Source organism: Hypanus sabinus, chromosome 12 (genome assembly GCF_030144855.1).
Source record: "Hypanus sabinus isolate sHypSab1 chromosome 12, sHypSab1.hap1, whole genome shotgun sequence".
Taxonomy (NCBI): Eukaryota; Metazoa; Chordata; class Chondrichthyes; order Myliobatiformes; family Dasyatidae; genus Hypanus; species Hypanus sabinus.
Genome location: NC_082717.1, coordinates 91,710,898 through 91,732,651, shown reverse-complemented (window position 1 = coordinate 91,732,651; position 21,754 = coordinate 91,710,898). Strand labels below are relative to the sequence as shown.

Here is a 21,754-nt window from a genome sequence, read left to right as displayed (position 1 = left end):
ACTGATGACTTAACAAACTCCAAATGAAGTAGAGCCTCTGGCATACCTACTGTATGTAAATCAAACTGTATTGCATATCTAATTTGTAAGTGACTCTTTTATGATTATGTCCCATAGTTTTGGTATAGTCCATAAAGGAAAACATTTTCCTTGTTGCTCTTTTATCAGACCTTTCCTTAATTTTATCAGATAACCCCTCAATTTCCCTTTGTCAGAGGAAGGTGGTTTAGTCTGTCACCAATCTTTGTGAAATAAAGAAGGAACTGGAATATGATATTTTAGCAATTTTTTCTATGGAAACCTACTGAAATCCTATTTCAAATCTATATTTCTTAGCAATCTAGTTTTTATTTTAAATGATTTGAGAAACAGAGTAAACGTCTTTCATAAATACTTCACAGAAACAAAGCACTTTCCACTTTAACTGTGGAAGGTGACTACAAGTCCTGGCTATATTGGTTAATGCAGTACCAACAACAGTCCCTTTATCTAATGTCTTCTAAATAATTAAAGATAAATTATTTAGGCTAGAAAACAGCTGTATCTCAAAATAAATGAAATATACACTGAGCAAGATTATGCCTTATTGATTCATCAGTTCTGATAAAAAAGACTGCATGGTAGAGTAGCAGTTAACATAACTCTATTACAATGCCACAAACCAGGTTCGATTCCACCACTGTCTGTAAGGAGTTTGTGTATTCTCACCATGACTGAGTGGGTTTCCTTCAGGTGCTCCAGTTTCTTTTAGTCAGAGCACAATGTATCTATGGAATTTGTTGCCACAGGTGGCTCTGGAAGTCAAGTCATTGGATTTATTTAAAATGGAAGTTGATACGTATTTGATTAGTAAGGGAGTCAAAAATTAGGGGAGAAGGCAGGAGAAAGGGGTGAAGAGGGGTAATGAATTAGCAATGATGGAATGGCGCAGCAGACTCGATAGGCTAACTGGCTTAATTCTGCTTCTATGTTTTATGGTCTGATAGATTAGTAGGTTAATTGGCCACATGGGTGTAATTGGGTCCCTTGAGTTCATTGGACCAGACGAACCATTTATGTAATATATCTCTAAATCAAACAAAAAGCTAAGTGAAAACAGAAGTATAATCATTGTCCTGGAAAGACTGACTGTAACTGTTTCAGGTGTATAGTAGCTATAGATAAATTGAGTAATATGTCCACCTGCTAATGCTGTTTGGAAGCCAGATTACCTGGAATGCCTGCTCATAATCCTGTTAAGTTTGTGTTTAATTTTAATTTTGAGTTGCAACTATTTACTAGAATGCACTGTCTTTATCTAACTTGTCGGAAGAGATAACGAAAGGAATGCTGTTGGTTTTGAGTTGGCTACAAATAACCAGGGCATGCAGTCACCTCATGCTTTAAGTAGTGGATGCTTTGTATTCATGGGGACCAGAAGATTGAAGCCTTCCCGCAGTTATCCAAACTACTATGTTAAGTTTTTTTTAAAGTACTTCAAGTTTCTCATGAAAAATGTTTCATATTATCCTTGCAAATGTTTTCTATCCACTTTTCCTAATTGGTGAATGTCTGTTATTTAGTAATGTCTTGGAAGACTATTTGCCACCATTTTATTTAGTGAATACAAAATAATGATATCTTCTACATTTTAAAGGAATGGCTTCAGTAGTTAGTCTGGCTTACTGTTTTTCTTCATAAGTTAGATTAAATTAGCATTTCTAACTGTACAACACAGTTTAGTACTGGTGATGCTGAACTGTCGGTTTAGACATGAACTTAAGCTTCTGGAGTGTACATTGAGCCCATTTCTTTCTAACTGAGAGGCAAAAGTTCCTCCCACTGAGCTACAGCTGAAGGATTGTTCATGTTGTTGGCAGCAAAGATCAACAATTTCTGTTTTTGTGTCTGCCGGGCATTCTTGGCATCTCAGAAAGGAAAAGATTCCAATGTGCTAGTCTTCTCAGAAGGAAACATTCCTTGCATCCCAAGCAAAGATTTTGCTTGCCCAAGCATGTGCACTGGATAAAAGATGATCAAGTTGTACAGTATGGGGAGCTAGAATGAGCCAAAAAGACTCGTCATGCTCCCTTGTGGCATCAAAGACACCTAAGGGTGATAAGAAAGAACAATTAGTAAAAGTAGAAAGAGAAAGATGAAACCATTTCTGCCAGTCACATTATTGAACTTAAATATGTATATCAGAATTTAATATTATGGGAACTCTGTTGTATGTATTGGTATCCTTAAGTCAAAAATGTATAGCCTAGAAACAGTCTGTATATTATTCATGATGGAAGCTGTGACTGGAGACTCGGACCAGAACAGAGTCCGGGTGTAATTTGGGCTGGGGTTGGGTGTGGATCATCATAGTTCACCATGAAAACGAAATCTCACAAAGTGATTCAACACAGAAACAAGCCCTTTAGTACACTGAGTTCACACTAACTATTAAGTACCCATCTAAGTGTAATGATGAACAAACGAAAAACAGCCTAACCTGCCACCCTTCAGGAAGAAATCTCTGCCCAATTACCATCAGCATGTTACCTGCAACACCAGAGGATGCGACACACTTGACCTCTGCTACCCTACCATTAAGAATGCCTACTGTTCCATCCCTAAACCACATTTCAAGAAATCTGATCATCTGGCTGTCCTCCTACTTTCATATAGGCAGACACTAAAGAAAAATACCAAAGGTAAGGACGCAAAGAGGTTGTCACAGGTGGCAGATTGCTTTGTGTCAGTGAACTGGGCCATGTTTGAGGACGCATTAGAGGACTTAAATGAATATGCCATTGTTGTCATAGACATTATAAAGAGACTCTCGATGAGCATGTCCCGACAAATCATTCAGAATCTTCCCCAACCAGAAGCCCTGTATGAACTAAGAGATGCACACTCTGCTAAGCGCCAAATTGGTGGCTTTGAGGACAGGTGACCCAGGAAAGTACAAGAGGTCCAGGTATTGCCTCTAGAATGAAATAATAATTTATTATAAATTACTATAAATTTCACATTGCACACTTAGACGGAGATGTAATGTAAAGATTTTTACTCATATATATGAAGGATGTAGGCAATAAAATCAATTCAATTCAGTTCAATATTATTTGTTCACTTATTTATTTTTTGTATGTACTCAGATTGTCTTCTTTTGTACATTGGTTGTTTGTCAGTCTTTGTGTGTAGTTTGTCATTCATTCTGCTATATTTCCATGTTCTACTTTGAATTCCAGCAAGAAAATGAAACTCATGGTAGTATATAATGACATACATGTCCTTTGATAATAAATTTACTTTGTACTATGTATTTACACTAATCCTCCCTTAAGATATTTTGTTCTCCGCACCTCAAGTTTTCATTAACTCCCCTCAGATTTTACCAATGGAACTACTCTAAGACTTCTCTGAACTTCGCAATAGTATTACAGCAGCTATCTCTAAACTCCAACCAAAAATCCTGTGTTGAAACCAGAAAGTTTAGCAGTAAAATATTACACCACTTTGTAATGTTTTTACTGACTGAGCACGGAAAGAGCTGACATGAGCAATGTCAGGGTGGGTGTGTACCAAGAGGATAAACTGCAAACTTTGTATGTCTCAGTTGAGGGGAGAGCATCTTGCAGTTTAAGAGGGAAATGCTTTAAAATGAAAATAAAAAGCCTAATCTTACTTATGCTGTTCTGAATTTTTAACTTATAAAATAAAAATATTTTGTTTCAAATGCAACCAACTTGAAGGCCTGCTGAAACGCTGGAGCTAATGAACAGTTGAAATGAAGGAAATGCTAAAAGCCAACTTGTACAGGGGAAATCAAATGACAATTGTCATATCCTCTTGTGCATCTCTTGCTCCTGAGGGGCTGGCCATGCCAGTCAGCCTCCTGCCAGCAAATGGCAAAGAACCAAACATCTCACAAGATCATTTCATACTTCCAGCTGACAGCTTTACCTTCAATATCGTAAACAAAAATGAATGCTTGGCCTCATTCCACATGACTTGCTCTTGTTGTTATATCCTTCTCAGTTAAAAGTGCTTTCACTGTACATTTGCATTATCATCTTTCTTTGCCAGTTGCTTCTTTGTTTACTGTCTCTATGGAGCAGAGTTCAAACAAAGGATGCCATTGTTTGACTGGAGCTATGTGTATCTTCTGACTTGTACTTTGCCACTGGATAACTCGCCAATGCATTAGTTAGTTTAATTTTATAGTTTTTTGGGTATTCATTCAAAATTCAAATGAAACTTCAGATCTTAAACTATGTTGTCAATTCATCTTCTGAAAGTCTTTTGTGTTTCTCCCACACTCTCGGATTTTCCTTGTCCATGCCTGCCCTCTACTTCTTTACTAAGGGCCCTGTGCTGGATCATTCTGATCCTAGCTCACTCCCTGGCTCGCTGCCTAACAGTCCCCACCCTCCCACACTTCAACTGGATGCAGAGGGCTGACTATGTTCACCAGGTATCCAACGAGACAGAGCAGGTTCGGAGTTACAAGTAGGCTTTCAGCATCACATCCTGAATCAAAAAGATTTAAATAATTTTAACCAAATATCAAGTCAAGTCACTTTTATTGTCATTTCGACCATAACTGCTGGTACAGTACATAGTAAAAATGAGACAATGTTTTTCAGGACCATGGTGTTACATGACACAGTACAAAAACTAAACTGAACTATGTAAAAAAACAACACAGAGAAAGCTACACTAGACTACAGACCTACACAGGACTGTGTAAAGTGCACAAAAACAGTGCAAGCATTGCAATAAATAATAAACAGGAAAATAGGGCAAGGTGTCAGCCCAGGCTTCAGGTATTGAGGAGTCTGATAGCTTGGGGGAAGAAACTCTAGTCGTGAGAGCCCGAATGCTTCAGAGCCTTTTCCCAGACGGTAGGAGGGAGAAGAGTTTGTATGAGGGGTGCACGGGGTCCTTCATAATGCTGTTTCCTTTGCGGATGTAGCATGTAGTGTAAATATCCATGATGGCGGGAAGAGAGATGATCTTCTTAGCTGACCTCACTATCCGCTGCAGGGTCTTGCGATCCGATATGGTGAAATTTCTGAACCAGGCAGTGATGCAGTTGCTCAGGACACTCTCAATACAACCCCTGTAGAATGTGATGAGGATGGGGGGTGGGAGATGGACTTTCCTCAGCCTTCACAGAAAGTAGAGACCTGCTGGGCTTTCTTTGCTATGGAGCTGGTGTTGAGGGACCAGGTGAGATTCTTCGCCAGGTGAACACCAAGAAATTTGGTGTTCTTTACGATCTCTACCGAGGAGCCGTCGATGTTCAGTGGGGAGTGGTCGCTCAGTGCCCCCCTGAAGTTAACAACCATCTCTTTTGTTCATATTCAGAGACAGGTTGTTGGCACTGCACCAGTCTGTTAGCTGCTGCACCTCCTCTCTTTAAGCTGACTCGTTGTTCTTGCTGGTGAGACCCACCACAGTTGTGTCATCAGCAAACTTGATGATGTGGTTCAAGCTGTGTGTTGCAGCACAGTCGTGGGTCAGCAGAGTGAACAGCAGTGGACTGAGCATGCAACCCTGGGGAGCCCCCATGCTCAGTGTGATGGTGTTGGAGATACTGCTCCTGATCCGGATTGACTGAGGTCTCCCAGTCAGGAAGTCTAGGATCCAGTTGCAGAGGGAGGTATTCAGGCCCAGTAGGCTCAGCTTTCCAATCAGTTTCTGAGGGATGATTGTGTTGAATGCTGAACTGAAGTCTATGAACAGCATCTGAACATATGTGTCTTTTTTGTCCAGGTGGGTTAGGGCCAGGTGGAGGGTGGTGGCAATGGCGTTATCTGTTGAGTGTTTGGGACGGTACGCAAACTGCAAGGGGTCCAGTGAGGGGGGCAGCAGGGTCTTGATATGCCTCATGCTGAGCCTCTCTAAACACTTCATGATGATGGATGTAAGTGCAACGGGACGGTAGTCATTTAAGCAGGACACTGAAGACTTCTTCGGCACGGGGATGATGGTGGCGGCCTTGAAGTACGTTGGAACGGTGGCGCTGCTCAGGGAGATGTTGAAGATGTCAGTGAGAACATCTGCTAGCTGGTCTGCATATCCTCTGAGCACTCTACCAGGGCTGTTGTCTGGTCCAGCAGCTTTCCGTGGGTTGACCCTGCACAGGGTTCTTCTCACATCAGCCACAGTGAGACACAGCACCTGGTCATTTGTAGGAGGGGTGGACTTCCTTGCCGCCACATCATTTTCTGCCTCAAACCGGGCGTAGAAGTTATTCAGCACATCTGGGAGGGAGGCATCACCTGCACAGTCAGGTGATGCTATCCTGTAATTTGTGATGTCCTGGATGTCCTTCCACATGCGCCGCGTGTCACCACTGTCCTGGAAGTGGCTGTGGATTAGCTGGGCACGTGCACACTTTGCCCCTCTGATGGCTCGGGACAGTTTGGCCCTTGCCATTGTTAGAGCTGCCTTTCGCCTGCTCTGAAGGCGGAGTCGCAGGTTCTCAGCAGTGCACGCACCTCCGCGGTCATCCATGGCTTCTGGTTAGCGCATGTAGTGATGGTCTTGGACAGAGTAACATCATCAATGCACTTGCTGATGTAGCTGGTCACTGATGCTGTGTACTCCTCTAAATTGGTAGAGTCGCCATCGGTTGCAGCCTCCCTGAACATGTGCCAGTCAGTGTGCTCAAAGCAGTCTTGAAGAACAGAGATGGCTCCTGCTGGCCAGGTTTTCACCTGCTTCTGAGATGGAATAAAATTGGGAAAGATTAATTTTGCATTTTAAAACATGTAAGGATTGAAATAAAGTCAAATAAAGAAAGCACTTTATCTTTCACCACAGGCACAGCAACAAATTCAAATGTACAGGGTAACAATTTTCATCCCAGTTTTTCCTGGCATGAAAGGGTCAGATGTGAAGTGCATTTGGATCTTCTTAAGTGCATCATTCCTCCTCTCCTCAACTGCTGTTGCCTAGAAACAGTCAGTCAGATTCATGAGCAGCTGATCATTACAGCTCATACCTTGACACTGCAGTGTGCAGACTTAGAATTCTGAAGGTTGGGATTATTGCTGGCTGATCCCCTGGAAACCACTGAGTATCAAACATCAAGACCAAACCACTTATTCCTTTCTCAGATGCAGTTTTGTGGACATTGATCATCATTAACAATTTGCCTTTCTTGTTATCTGATTATCTGATTTTCTTTTGAGTTGATCACAACCTGTTCCTTCCCCAGGCTCACAAGCTTGCAATTACAGCAAGGGCTAGCTATGCAGAGCTCTGTATCACAACGACCTCACTCCCATTTGGAGGATAAGTGCTGAGTACCAATCAGAACTATAACTGAGATCCCCTCAACCTACATGGTTTGGGAAAATCAAACCTGAGACTCTCCTTGACTGTTTATTGATGTAACTCATTATGGCACTAAGGAACATACTTCTAATAGTCTTCTATGAGCTTGAATACAAATAGAAGGTGGATAGAATTGTATATCTTTGCCAAGATATATTTGGGGGAAATGAACCAGAGTTTCAGCACAGCAAGATCCTACTGCAAGCAATGACCAGACTAAAACTAATGAGATCAAATGATTTATTGGTTATATTAAAATTGTAGTTAAAGAATAAATATCCTCAGGACTTTAACTACTCTTAAAAATAATCCATTGCACTTTTTGAAAGTCTAACTGAAGTTGTACAGATCCTTAGTTTGCACTTTTTCCAGCTAAAATGTTACCATAAGGACCGAAAAATAGTATGCAATGATCTTTTAGATTGACTGTACATCACTCAGATTTGTAAGCAGCACACAAAACTGAAATCAGTAGATCTCAAAGCTTTTAAAATGGCAGTATAGCCATCACTGGGTATAACTGCTGAGACTTTTTTTCTATTATGTTTTCAGGCAGAGGGAGAGGATAACCTCAAGAAGATGCAACTGATGGAATTAGCGATACTGAACGGCACCTATAGAGATGCCAACATCAAATCACGTAAGGATATGATGGACTTGCAGAACCTAGTATGAGCATTGCAAAACTTGTACACATGTTCTTTTTTCAGATAATCTTTTGGTCAAATTATTTTATATTGAGAACCTGGAGGGAGGGGTACTTGATGAGAACTAAAACACATTGTTATAGCTTCAGTCACCTGGAAGCTAAATCCCACAATTGTAAACCAAAGGAAAGTTTTCCCTAGTTAAGTAAATTTCTCAGTTTGAATGTAAAATGTTAAACTCCTCAAGGATGGCCAGAAAATTGCTGAAATCATGATACAAAATGAAGTTGTGATTGACCAGTCCACAATAAATCATTTGCTCTTGAAATAAGTAACTAACTGGCAGATTGAATTCTAAGGAATAGCTAGCTGCTGACAGTGAGGAATGCATAGTTACTGTTTGACAGTTTGATGGAGCATTGTGGACTTGTGAAACAAATAAGCAGAGATTATTGCATTTATCCTTTGGACTGAATGGTGCAACAGATAACATCTTCTTGTACTGTCTGTATCTGTACATATTTAGTGTTTCCTGCTCATCCATCATTCAAACAAAATCCTATATTTGCTCTGCTTAAAAAACTCTTAACATATGTGCTTAGGTGAATTTTTGTTATTTTCTGCAGGACATACTGTTGTGTCTTGGCCTGATTATTGAAAGAGGAGACTTATTATTGCATAAATATTTACTGAGCAAAGAAAATCTTTGATTGTCAGTGGGAGATCCTGATTATCAATCTGAGATTATTTTTAGGTGGCATTAAATATTCAGAATAAGAGTACATCAGTATCATCCATTCAAGGACTGCAACCAGATCACAGACTAGCCAAATGCAGAACTATATATTAATATACCATTGCAGTGATGCGTTATAAACAAACACTTATGGTTGCAGTCCAGGGATTTCAATTACTGAAGCACATTTATTTTGAATTACTTTTTGTCACATTTTAAAATTATACAAACCCTTTAATATTACAGCCTTGTGCTTATTTCCTAATATTCATCTTTCTACAAATCCATTTGAGAAGATTTCCTACATGGGAGTAGAAGTGTCAGAGGAAGTCTTTTCTGGCAAAGTTCTGTTACTGAAGTTTCAATTTGTGCTCATTGACTATTTGATCATCTTGACTGAATTACTGACATATAATCATCAAACCATTTTGAATAAAAATTTTCATTTCTCTTTGTAGAATACAAATACATTTTAAGAAGAGTTTTGTTTGTCTTTGTATTTCATTTCCAAAAAGCCTAATTCCACCTTGTCTGCTCATTTTGTCCGCTTACATTATTAAGTTTTTAAGAACCATAAATGAGAACTCTTGTAATTTTCCTTGATTCCTTTCTGTCATACTATCTTCTAAAAATATTGTTAAATAGCATATAGGAATTTTTGGAACTTAATAAACTGAAGTGCACTGAATATCTAGACTTAAAAGTTGCCTAGACTTGAAAAGATGTTACTATACATAATTAATAATGTCCATTACATTTATTTCTTTTCTGGCTAATGACGATATTAAAATATCATCTTTCAATATAAATTTAATGTTTGGATCTTTGGCATTTTGAAAATAGTTGACAATTGGACTCTCTCATAGTAACTTTCAACACCTGAAGGGCCTTATTCAGGAAGAAAGTTGTAAACTGGTGATCTTCCCAAGTATTTCCAATGAATGTGTAATAAAAGCTGAGCTTCTTTATATGCAAAACACAAGGACTCCAAATATATTAGCCAGTCAAAGCTGGCTATTTTAGAGATTTTCAGTTTGTGTACTTAATTGATATGATTAGAGTTATTTAGAAGTGTGTTTGTTTTGTTTGAGTTTAGAGGTATGCTCTAGCAGTTCAATTTGCTGCTACTTGTACTAATGATTACTTAATTTTTCTTTCATTCCTCCTGCTTATCTCGCTTCCCCCATTTCCCATTTTCCTTTTCCTCACATGGACTATTCTCTCCACACCTTCTTTGTGAATTTTCTTCGCTTACTATAGCTGCCCTTGCCTTTTCTCTTGCAGCAACAGCCCAAGCTCCACGGATCATTACAGGGCCCACGTCAGTTCTTCCACCAGCTGCCTTGCGAGCCCCTACGCCAGCTGGTCCAACTATTATGCCTCTAATTAGGCAAATTCAAACAGCAACAGTCATGCCTAATGGATCCCCTCATCCAACTGCAATAGTGCCTCCTGCACCTGAAGCCGGTCTAATCTATACTCCTTACGACTATCCTTACACACTGGCACCAGCTACTTCCATCCTGGAGTATCCCATTGAGCCTAGCGGAGTTTTAGGTAAGGAGCTTTTTCAAGCGTGACTGTTCCACAACATGTTTAACATCTTAGTTCATTACTTGAGTGAGTTAAGGCTCATTTCATTTATCTGAAGCTTGAAACTTTTGTTGATTGTAAACCCAATTGAATTAACCTTTTGAAATGACATTGGTCACTGAGGACTGCAAAGTGTATCTCATAATTCTATTTATAATTTCATTATGTACTTAAGGTATCTCTATAATTAAAACATATCATTTATGTAGTACAGACACACAAATGCATGCAAAGCTCTCCTTAGCAAGCTCTTAATCATCATGATACTACAGTCCTATCGTCTTTATTCTCCTGTCATTAGTTGTTCGTTCTGAGTAATGTATGAAAAAAAAAGGTACATGTGGATTTGGCCTTCCAAAACCCCCAAAGCAACTGTTTTGGAATAAATCCGCAGATGCTGGAAATTCAAACAACACACACAAAATGCTGGTGGAACACAGCAGGCCAGGCAGCATCTATAAGGAGAAGCACTGTTGATGTTTCGGGCCTTTCAGTTATCTTTCCTTTCAGTTAGTCCTGACGAAGGGTCTCGGCCTGAAACGTCGACAGTGCTTCCCCTTATAGATGCTGCCTGGCCTGCTGTGTTACCCCAGCATTTTGTGTGGTGTTTTGGAATAAAAATAGTTTTCCAGTTTTTGATATTTTAAGTAGATACTGAGAAGGTCAAGGCAAGAGGAATTGATGATAGTGTTAAATCCAAGGAAGAGGCTTACAAAGTTGCCAGATATATCAATAGGCCAAAGGATTGCAACCGCTTTGGAAATCAGCAAAAGATGGCCAAGAAATGGAAAACAGAAAATGTAAGATGAAGTATCAGTGTTAACTGGTAAGAAATATAAAATCAAACTCTAGAAGTTTTTATATGCATATGGGGAAAAAAGTCAAATTTAAAAGATGGGGAATGAAGAAATGGCAGAGGAATTAAATAATTACTTTGTATCTGTCTGTACAGAACAACCACAAAACCTGCTGGATATAGTAGAGAATCAAAGGTCTAATGAGAATGCGAAACTAATAGGAACTAAGTATTAATTGAGAAAGAGTGTTAAAGTAGTTGGTGAACTTGGAAGCTGATGAATCTCAAACACCAGAGTTTTGATAGATAGACATGTCCATTGTTGATGCTCTGATATCACCTCCCAGAGTTCCATAAATAATGGGGTTAGTTTTATGGATTGGAGGGTAGCAAATGTGATGTCATTACTTTACAAAGGAGTAGGAGAGATAAAAGGGAAACACTGACCTGTTACCCAAACATCAGTGGTAGGAAAAATGCTGAAAATCTATAGCAAGGGATGCAATATCAGAATACCTTAAAAAGAGAGAGAGGATTGAGCAGCATTAACATGGATTTATGAAAGGAAAATCATGTCGACTTATCTGCTGGAGATCTTTGCAGATATGACCAGTAGGATAGATGCGGGGAGACTAATGAATGTGGCATATTTGGAATTTCAGAAGGTTTTAAATGGTGAATGATTAGGACCAACTTGCAGATGTGACATGAGGTTAAGAAGGCAAATAGTCTTGATAACAAAGGAATTTGAATAGAAGACTGAGAAAGTCTTACTGAAGTCATTTGGGGCCTTGATGAGACAGTACCTGGAGTATTGCATTTTAGACTCCTTTGCTGATTAAAGAATAGACGTTCCAAAACAAATGCTTAGTGAAGATTCAACAAATGGTTTCAGGGATGCCTAGTTTGCTATATGAGAAAAAACTGAATAGGTGGGCCTCTAGAGTCTCAGAGAATGAGGAGATCAGATCGAAGTATAGAAAATTCTTAAAGGTATTCATGTCTACGGAGGAATCTAGGGCCTACAAATGCATTTTAGGAATAAGAGGTCAGCTCTTTGGGACTGAGTTGAGAAGATAATTTTTCACTCAAAGTGTGGTGAGAGGTCAGAATTCTCTACTTTACAGGGCTGTGGAGGATCTATATCTTTACTCAGAATTTTATACTTTTACATCAGTAAGTGAATGGTGGAGCAGGCTCAAGAACTGGATGAGTAGTTCTGTAAGTTCTTTGGTGAATGAGTCCAAAGCAAAGAATCTTATCTGCAAATTTGGTATGGTTTCATTAATCATAGAGTGAAAATCTGGAACTCATTCTCCAAAACAGTTCTCTGGGGCAACTGAAAATTGTGAAACAGAGCTTGGTATTTTTTTAATTCAGCAAAGCTAGTAAGGATTACAGTGAGTAGATGTAGTTAATCAGCCATGATATAATTGAATAGTGAACAATCTTAATGGTCTGAAAAGCCAACTCCTGTTCTTAAAACTTTTGACCACTGTAATGAAACTTGTAATGTGTTGTTATTGAGCTTCAATCCACATAATGATACTTTGAGGATTCTTTTTGTTAATAGGTAACCAAAAATATACAAATGGTGCAATTTAAATTTCTGATGTAATCTTTCCCTGACAGTATTTGAAAAGCACATCCATTGAATGTCAGGTCTTCCCAGTAGCAATGTCAAAGAAAGGCATTGTCTGTTTAACATGATGGAGTTGACATAATACCTTCCTTTCTGTAGAAAGACATCCATTTAGCTACACACAAGATCATTTCTGCTACAGGATAAAGCCAACAGGCTTTTAACAAGAAAATTGGCAAATAGATCTGCTGCATAGAACTGAACAAATTGATTACTTAGTCTGCATCGGTAGTGATGCTGATTGCATTTTGCCAGTATTCAATGCATATGAATTCAAAGTGTTTTTGAGGACACAAAAGAAGATTTTTTGAAAGATTGTCCTGGTCCTAGTTAACTTTAAGGTGCATAGAGTGCTAGGGTAGCTACCAATCAGGTAAGTTTATAGTCACTTCGTACTTGAATCTGGGGTTCCCTATCTTGTTTTCTTCTATTAAATACAGGAAGCTGTATCAGAGTTAATTAATTTATTGGACTGCTAATCCAGCGGCATTACCTCACTAAAGAAACTAATTTTGAAATGAAATAACCTAGAGAAAATAAACTAGTACCAGTAACTTTCAACATGGAGCAATTAAATTTATCACTAAAAAGTTTTGATTCCCTAATATCCTTTAATGAACGAAATCAGCCACCTAACCTACTTGGTATCCAAAATTCAAACAATATGACTGACTCTTAATGACCTTCTTGGATTGTTTTCTCTGGAGCATCAGAGGCAATGGTTCAATCTGACAGAGTATATAAAACTCAGAGGCATGGAGACGGTAGGATTTCAGAGTCTTTTTCCTAGGAAATGTCAAATACTAGAGGGCATAGGTTTGAGGAGAGGAGGAAAGCTTAAATAAGAGTTATGAAGCAAAATCTACAAGCAAAGAGTGGTAGGTGCTTGAAACAAGGTGCCAGGGAGGTGGTAGAAGCAGATATGATAGCAGCATTTAATAGGCATTTAGACAGACACATGAACAAGCAGGGAATAGAGAAATGCAGTCAACGTGCAGGGAGATGGCATCATGGTCAACACAAATGTGTTAGGCCAAAGGGCCTGTTCAATGTTCTGAATTGGCCAACCTGCCACTCCATTATAACTGACTTTGTTAAAATGCAGAAATGAAAATGGATGGTCAGCCCCAGCATTTAACAGTGACACACCCAAACAAATCACCCCAGCAAAGATCCCCACACAAATACTTATGAACATATCTTAATTACAACAATTCACCTCAGACTAGCAAAATCTGGTGTGGTTTTATGAACGGATTTATGCCTTTCACCTAGAGTTGCATACTTTTTTTTATCACAGTTAGAGCAGAGTTCCCAGCTCAGTCGTGTACAGTTGAAGGCACATAGACCTGGGAGTTTTTAGCATTGATTCTGCAATGAGGTGAAGTACAGGTGAGAGAACTTGCTCCTCTTCACCATTGAATACCCTTCCCCAGCTATTTTGGACACCACTTGCTTATTCTGGTAGAAAAATGTACTCTGGTGAGAGACTTTTTTCATGCAGCACAGTAATACCATCACTAATAGAACTGGCCAAGCTGCGTCACCCAGCAATCACCCAATTTACTCTTAGCCTCATCACAGGACAATTTACAATGACCAATTAACCTACCAACCCGTACATCTTTGGAATGTGAGAGGAAACTGGAGCACAGGAGGAAACCCACACAGTCACATAGAGAACATGCGAACTCCTTAAAGGCAGCAGCGGGAATATCAAAGGGCATAACCACCAGTCTGATATTGTGCGTTAGACAGTGAGGGAATCAGCACCAGGGGTGATCTGATTGATTTCATCCTTGCCAATCCCTTTGTTGAAGATGAATTTGTCATAATGACTTGTGGTTACAACAATGACATCAATCTGACCTGACCACTTGGGAAATTATACAGTGACGTCCTTCCTGGGTAAATGCAGCTTCAACAATATTCAAGGAATTATTGGTATCCAGGACATTATCCTAAATTCCCACTTACTCTGTCATTGACACAATACAGCTACAAAATGCAGCAGGAGCAGCTCACCAGAATGACTTTGATGTTATTTCCCAAACTTATGACCACCAGCATCACCCATATGGACAACAGAAGTGAACACATGATCTACCATTCTAAAATATATCCACCTTAAACCTGATACTGGAATATCCTGTCCAAAAGCACCACCGAAATATCATCGTCTTCACTATCGAACACTGCAGTAACTTGAGAGATTAGCTCTCCTCTTCCTTCTTGAAGATATTGATGAATGGGAAGTTAATGCTGGCCTTTCCCCCAGAGTTTGCTTCTCATTAATTTAGTTAATCTCAATGAAACTTCAATTCAGTTAATAATCTAGTATTTAGAAAAACAATAACATGTCTTGGTAAACATGCCCACAAAAGTTACGGAACAGTGAGCCCATCTGATTCTCTAATTAACTTCTGCGTCAAACATTGGCCATCTTGACCCAGGTCACCTTCATGTGGCTGACTCTTTAGTGCACTCTGAAATGGCACAGCAAGGCACTTAATTGCATTATTACCATAACATTCATATAGAGAAAGAAATATAGTCAGCCCAGGCAACAAATCCTGACCCAGAAAAGTGATTCCCAGCCCGGTCAACCTTGTAAGGTCCTACTCACAAATGCACAGGGACTGATGTCTAAATTGGGAATTTTGTTCTACAGACTGGTCACACAATAATTTGAACTTGCAAAACCATATATTATAGTGCCAGGACCCTCCAATATAATCCTTGAATATGACCTGACCCACCTATGGTGGAGGTGTAATGGTTACAGCTAGGATTGAGTCACCCTTGGCATCTTTAACATTGATCCATGATCACACCATATCCCATCAAGTCTTATGATATCAGACCAAATATGGACAATGAGTTCTTCTGACTAACACCTACCCATCTTCTTTCAGTTTTCCATTTTGAGTAAGGGCACAGAATGAATTCTGAATGGAATATGTCAATGTACATCAAGGAGGGCTTGGTAGAAGCAGCACAAACTGATGCAGAGCAATACATAATCTACTGGCAATGCTCAGTGGGTCGAGCAGCATCAGTGGGAGTCTCCAAAAGCTGAGCTGGTTGCTTCCTGACAAAATATGGCAGCCAGACAGTCTATGATAGGATAAACTCACTTGGCCTCATCCTCACCAATCTATATGTACCAGGTGAAACTAACCAAAATAGCATTGGTTGTTATGGCCATCAAACACAAAGGCCCACTTCATAAATGGGATAATCCCTGAAGAAATCTTAGCAGCTCAAAACTGGGCTTCTACAAAGTATTGTCACCAGAAAATAAAGCAGCAAAAATTTAAGCGTCATAATTTATAGGCTGGTGTCCCAGCACATTCTCTCTCTACAACTGCTATCAGTTGTACCCTAGTTTACTGAAGAGTGCATAAGAACTTGCAGGGAGCAGGGCCAGGCCTACGTAAAAAATGAACCTGAAACATAAGGCTACCTGCACGCTATTATATCTAATCATGAACAGTGAAATAGCTAACAGGAGGATTAGGCTGAGAATATCTTCATCCTCAATAATGGTTAAGGCCCATCATGTGAAACAAAACTGAAGCATTCACAACCACATTCAGACAGGAGTATTAAATAGCTTTCCTTTTGGTTACGTATTGAGAACCCCAGTATTATAGAAAGTAGCCTCTCTTCATGTGATATCATGATATCAATGAGAATCTCTGATACAGCACTGGCGAGTCCCTTGAACATGTCAATTTATTCAGGCCCTATTATAGTGTACATCCAGGAACACTTTGAGTGCCAGCTCCAAGATACTTCACTGACCCATAAAAAAAACAGCAATTTATGGTACTTGTGTTTCAATAGTTATGGATTTCACAATTATTTATCGGTAACCCACTTCTCTTTGAAGTGTATGATCTCAGCTTTATCTCTGCAGGGACTGTCTCTAATTGCCTGACAGATGGGACTTTGTCTTCCTTTGCCAGAGAACGTTTCCCTCACTCTTTCTGCAAATGAGCTGGGTGCTCTAATTTATGTTATTGTCCTTCTGACGTGACTCTACTTATTTTATGATATACTTGCCTGATATATCTTATATTTGATTATCTCTGCCCCATCTAGGTATACCTTGCAATCTAAACACATACCTATCCTAATGACTTCAACTGTAACATGGATACTACAAATTGTTGTAAGTTTTTTCAATCAGTGGTGTATCTCTGAGCTCTCACTCAAAGTGCTCCCTGTTGCACACTGTAACAGGACCTGAATAATATGACCTTTAAGCTATCTCCTATATTTCCCATCATCCTTTTTCAATTTGTGTCTCATAGAGGTTGATCGTATACCAACTTCCCTAATTTTTTTATAATTCCTGGAGATATCACCTTCAGCAACCTTATTCAATCAAATAAGCTGGCTTGGCAGGTTAGTTGTTGAGATGTCTTCAGTAGTGGGAGAGTTTCATTGAGGGGGTGTAGTTAAAAGTTAAGAGTTAGGTCAGAATGAGAAGTGGGAATTGGATTAGGATTCAGAGAGTTCTGGATGATCAGAAGGTCAGGGGTGATGGGGAGAATCAGGATTCAGGCAAAATGTCAGAAGGTTTTATAGAATGGGGGAAAGGAATGAGGCAAGTAGTATGTGGGGCTGTTAGGTCTTTGGACTTCAGATATTGTGGAGTGGCCCCTGTTGGAAGTTAAAAGGTGCTGAGGTTATTGGTGCAGCTGGAATTCATCCGAAAGAGTCTGGCACGATGCTGGGTGAAGCAGATTATCCAGCTTTGCCTATTGATCAGTGTTCCTGGGACACCAAAGTCCAGTTTTTCCTTTGAAAACATTGTCAGGGATGCAAGAGTGACTCTCACCCAGGTGTACCTGATTTAATTTCCAGAATGACAGGAAATGACTAGGATATAACAATTATCAATTTTCACTCTGAAGTAGAAATCTTTTTCATTTGTAACACCACATAAAACTTATGAAATTGAACTTCTATTCATTGTCCTATTGATGAAAATGCTTTTTTTTAAGTTTATAGACCATATTTCTATCTTGCATCAGTGGTATCATTTTGACTGTATTCATAATGCTTGACTCTAGACCAGTCAGTTCTCATTCTGCACTTGCATACCAGCCAGAGTGCAGCACTAGTAACTTTATACCACTCTGTTTTATTGCTAATCTTCTAAATATGATTAGAAGTAATATTGCCCCTATAAGATAACTAAACATGGTTTTGTAGCATCCATTCTAAAATGAAATAATATTTGATCTATTTAGAAGAAACTATTAAGTTTCAGTTGTCTACCATATTGCCAATTATGTCATATAAATTGGTATGTATATGCTGTTTCAAAATATTGCATTAATTCTGCAGTTAAAAGATTTATTGATGGATTTATTTTGTACCTGCATTAGGCACTTGATAATAGCCTTTGGAAGGTGAATGCACTATGTGGTAGATATCAATGAACATTCAGTGCAAAGGGAAGCATAAAAATGTTGGGCTAGAAATTCTGCAGTGAAAAATGTGCATTGAATTAGCTATCATTGAAGCTGAAGGGAGAAAGGTGCTGTTGTTATTTAATGAACACAGCAAGCTGAAGTGAGAATCTTGGGCCCTGTGAATATAAACAGCACAAAATCCTTCAAACCTGAGGTTCCACAAGAAGCTTAAAATTTCACCACTAACTCCTAGTTTTGAGAAATGCTGCTTCAAACATTATTTTAGGATAGATCTGTTCTTGTGACAGGTGACTATTGGAGACAGCCATCATGTGGCTCCAACAGGTTATTGCATTTGTGTCAAGTTCAAGTTCCGAGTTATTCAACCATATTCATGTGTGCCGCCAAATGAAACAATGCTCGTCCAGCCCAAGGTGCACACAATACGTGTACCTCCCACACAACACATAAAGTGATATAAACACAGATAAATTACAAATAATAAAATAAATTCCAGAAGATTGACATTTAGCATAAGGTGCATTTACAACACAACCAGAAGATGTGGACCAGCAATCATGCCATCTCAGAATTAGAACCTGTTGAAATATAGGATTCTGATGAGCTTATTGAGATAGATACTGATCCTTTCAATAGACAGTAGGTGCAGAAGTAGACCATACGGCCCTTCGAGCCTGCACCGCCATTCTGAGATCATGGCTGATCATCTACTATCAATACCCGGTTCCTGCCTTGTCCCCATATCCCTTGATTCCCCTATCCATAAGATACCTATCTAGCTCCTTCTTGAAAGCATCCAGAGAATTGGCCTCCACTACCTTCCGAGGCAGTGCATTCCAGACCCCCACAACTCTCTGGGAGAAGAAGTTTTTCCTTAACTCTGTCCTAAATGACCTACCCCTTATTCTCAAACCATGCCCTCTGGTACTGGACTCTCCCAGCATCTGGAACATATTTCCTGCCTCTATCTTGTCCAATCCCTTAATAAGCTTATATGTTTCAATCAAATCCCGTCTCAATCTCCTTAATTCCAACGTGTACAAGCCCAGTCTCTCTAACCTCTCTGCGTAAGACAGTCCAGACATTCCAGGAATTAACCTCGTGAATCTATGCTGCACTTCCTCTACAGCCAGGATGTCCTTCCTTAACCCTGGAGACCAAAACTGTACACAATACTCCAGGTGTGGTCTCACCAGGGCTCTGTACAAATGCAAGAGGATTTCCTTGCTCTTGTACTCAATTCCCTTTGTAATAAAGGCCAACATTCCATTAGCCTTCTTCACTGCCTGCTGCACTTGCTCATTCACCTTCAGTGACTGATGAACAAGGACTCCTAGATCTCTTTGTATTTCTCCCTTACCTAACTCTATACCGTCCAGGTAATAATCTGCCTTCCTGTTCTTACTCCCAAAGTGGATAACCTCACACTTATTCACATTAAACATCATCTACCAAGTATCTGCCCACTCACCCAGCCTATCCAAGTTACCCTGAATTCTCCTAACATCCTCATCACATGTCACACTGCCACCCAGCATAGTATCATTGGCAAACTTGCTGATGTTATTCTCAATGCCTTCATCTAAATCATTGACATAAATCGTAAACAGCTGTGGTCCCAATACTGAGCCCTGTGGCACCTCACTAGTCACCACCTGCCATTCCGAGAAACACCCATTCACCACTACCCTTTGCTTTCTATCTGCCAACCAGTTTTCTATCCATGTCAATGTCTTCCCCCCAATGCCATGAGCTTTGATTTTACCCACCAATCTCCTATGTGGGACCTTATCAAATGCCTTCTGAAAATCGAGGTACACTACATCCACTGGATCTCCCCCATCTAACTTCCTGGTTACGTCCTTGAAAAACTCCCAACAGATTAGTCAAGCATGATTTACCCTTGGTAAATCCATGCTGGTTCGGCCCAATCCTATCACTGCTATCTAGATATGTCACTATTTCATCTTTAATAATGGACAGGTAAATAGTTCTCTGTTTTCTCCCTCCCTCCTTTCTTAAAAAGTGGGATAACATTTGCCATTCTCCAATCCTCAGGAACTGATCCTGAATCTAAGGAACATAGGAAAATGATTACCAATGCATCTGCAATTTCCAGGGCCACCTCCTTTAGTACCCTAGGATGCAGACCATCTGGACCTGGGGATTTGTCAGCCTTCAGTCCCATCAGTCGACTCATCACCATTTCCTTCCTAATGTCAATCTGTTTCATTTCCTCTGTTACCCTATGTCTTTGGCCCATCCATACATCTGGGAGATTGCTTGTGTCTTCCTTAGTGAAGACAGATCTAAAGTATTTATTAAATTCTTCTGCCATTTCTCTGTTTCCCATAACAATTTCACCCAATTCATTCTTCAAGGGCCCAACATTGTTCTTAACTATCTTCTTTTTCTTCACATACCTAAAAAAGCTTTTGCTATCCTCCTTTGTATTCCTGGCTAGCTTGTGTTCGTACCTCATTTTTTCTCCCCGTATTGCCTTTTTAGTTAAGTTCTGTTGTTCCTTAAAAACTTCCCAATCATCTGTCCTCCCACTCACCTTAGCTCTGTCATACTTCCTTTTTTTTTAATGCTATGCAATCTCTGACTTCCTTTGTCAACCACTGTGGCCCCTTTCCCCCCTTTGAATCCTTCCTTCTCCGGGGGATGAACTGATTTTACACCTTGTGCATTATTCCCAAGAATACCTGCCATTGCTGTTCCACTGTCTTTTCTGCTAGGATATCCATCCAGTCAACTTTGACCAGCTCCTCCCTCATGGTTCCATAGTTTCCCCTGTTCAACTGCAACACTGACACCTCTGAGCTGCCCTTATCCTTCTCAAATTGCAGATGAAAACTTAGCATATTATGATTATCAACTTATCATATTATAAGTTTTGTGAGGAATGTTTAAAACAAGTGATCACGCATTTAGTATAAACATTTTGCAGAATCTCAAAATGATTATGACACTGAAGAGATCATTTCCATTTTCCAGTGTATTGATATAAAATAAAATCCCTCACTCCTGGAATCACTGTAGCTTATCTTCTTTCACCCTCTAGTCTTTGCAACTTTCCTAAAACATGGCAGTCAGCTGGACACTACTCCAATTTCTGTCAAATCGGTGTATTATAATAATTCTTCTTGAGTCTCTTGTTCTTGTTTTCAATTTTGTCCACTCTCTTTACATGCCCTGCTACTTTAAACATATTTTATATACTTATAATTCTGTTCTTGCATTGTGCCTTCTAGTGTATATTATTCTTCTCATTTGTCCCACCAAAGTATACACTGCATGCTTCTCAACAATTCGTATACTTGCTGTTTTTCAGTGTGTAACGCATCCAGTGTCTTGACCATGTCTCCTTCTGCCCAGGCTTCAGCAGCATCTCCTTACTTGGCAAAGTCTTTGAAGTACTCATTTTACATCTCAGCCTGGTCTTCACCTTCCTTGAGTACATTCTCATGGAAGGTGAAGACCATGAGACCTTTAAAGAATTTGACACCATTCACATATCCAAAGAACGCTTTTATTATGTTTGCATCAAGTGTTCTGACATATTTC

The 21,754-nt window shown here is 39.5% G+C and overlaps 1 protein-coding gene across 5 annotated transcripts in view; it reads left to right on the top strand.

The window, feature by feature from the left end:
* LOC132403148 (KH domain-containing RNA-binding protein QKI) overlaps nucleotides 1-21,754 on the top strand; it is a 529,050-nt gene that overhangs the window by 487,138 nt on the left and 20,158 nt on the right. For 4 of the 5 annotated variants that reach the window (XM_059986476.1, XM_059986472.1, XM_059986473.1 and 1 more), the window contains exons 5-6: nucleotides 7,873-7,960; nucleotides 9,964-10,260. In XM_059986476.1, the coding sequence (XP_059842459.1) occupies nucleotides 7,873-7,960; nucleotides 9,964-10,260 (385 nt within the window). The remainder of the gene's footprint in view (nucleotides 1-7,872; nucleotides 7,961-9,963; nucleotides 10,261-21,754) is intronic. The other variant, XM_059986471.1, reaches the window with a different exon arrangement.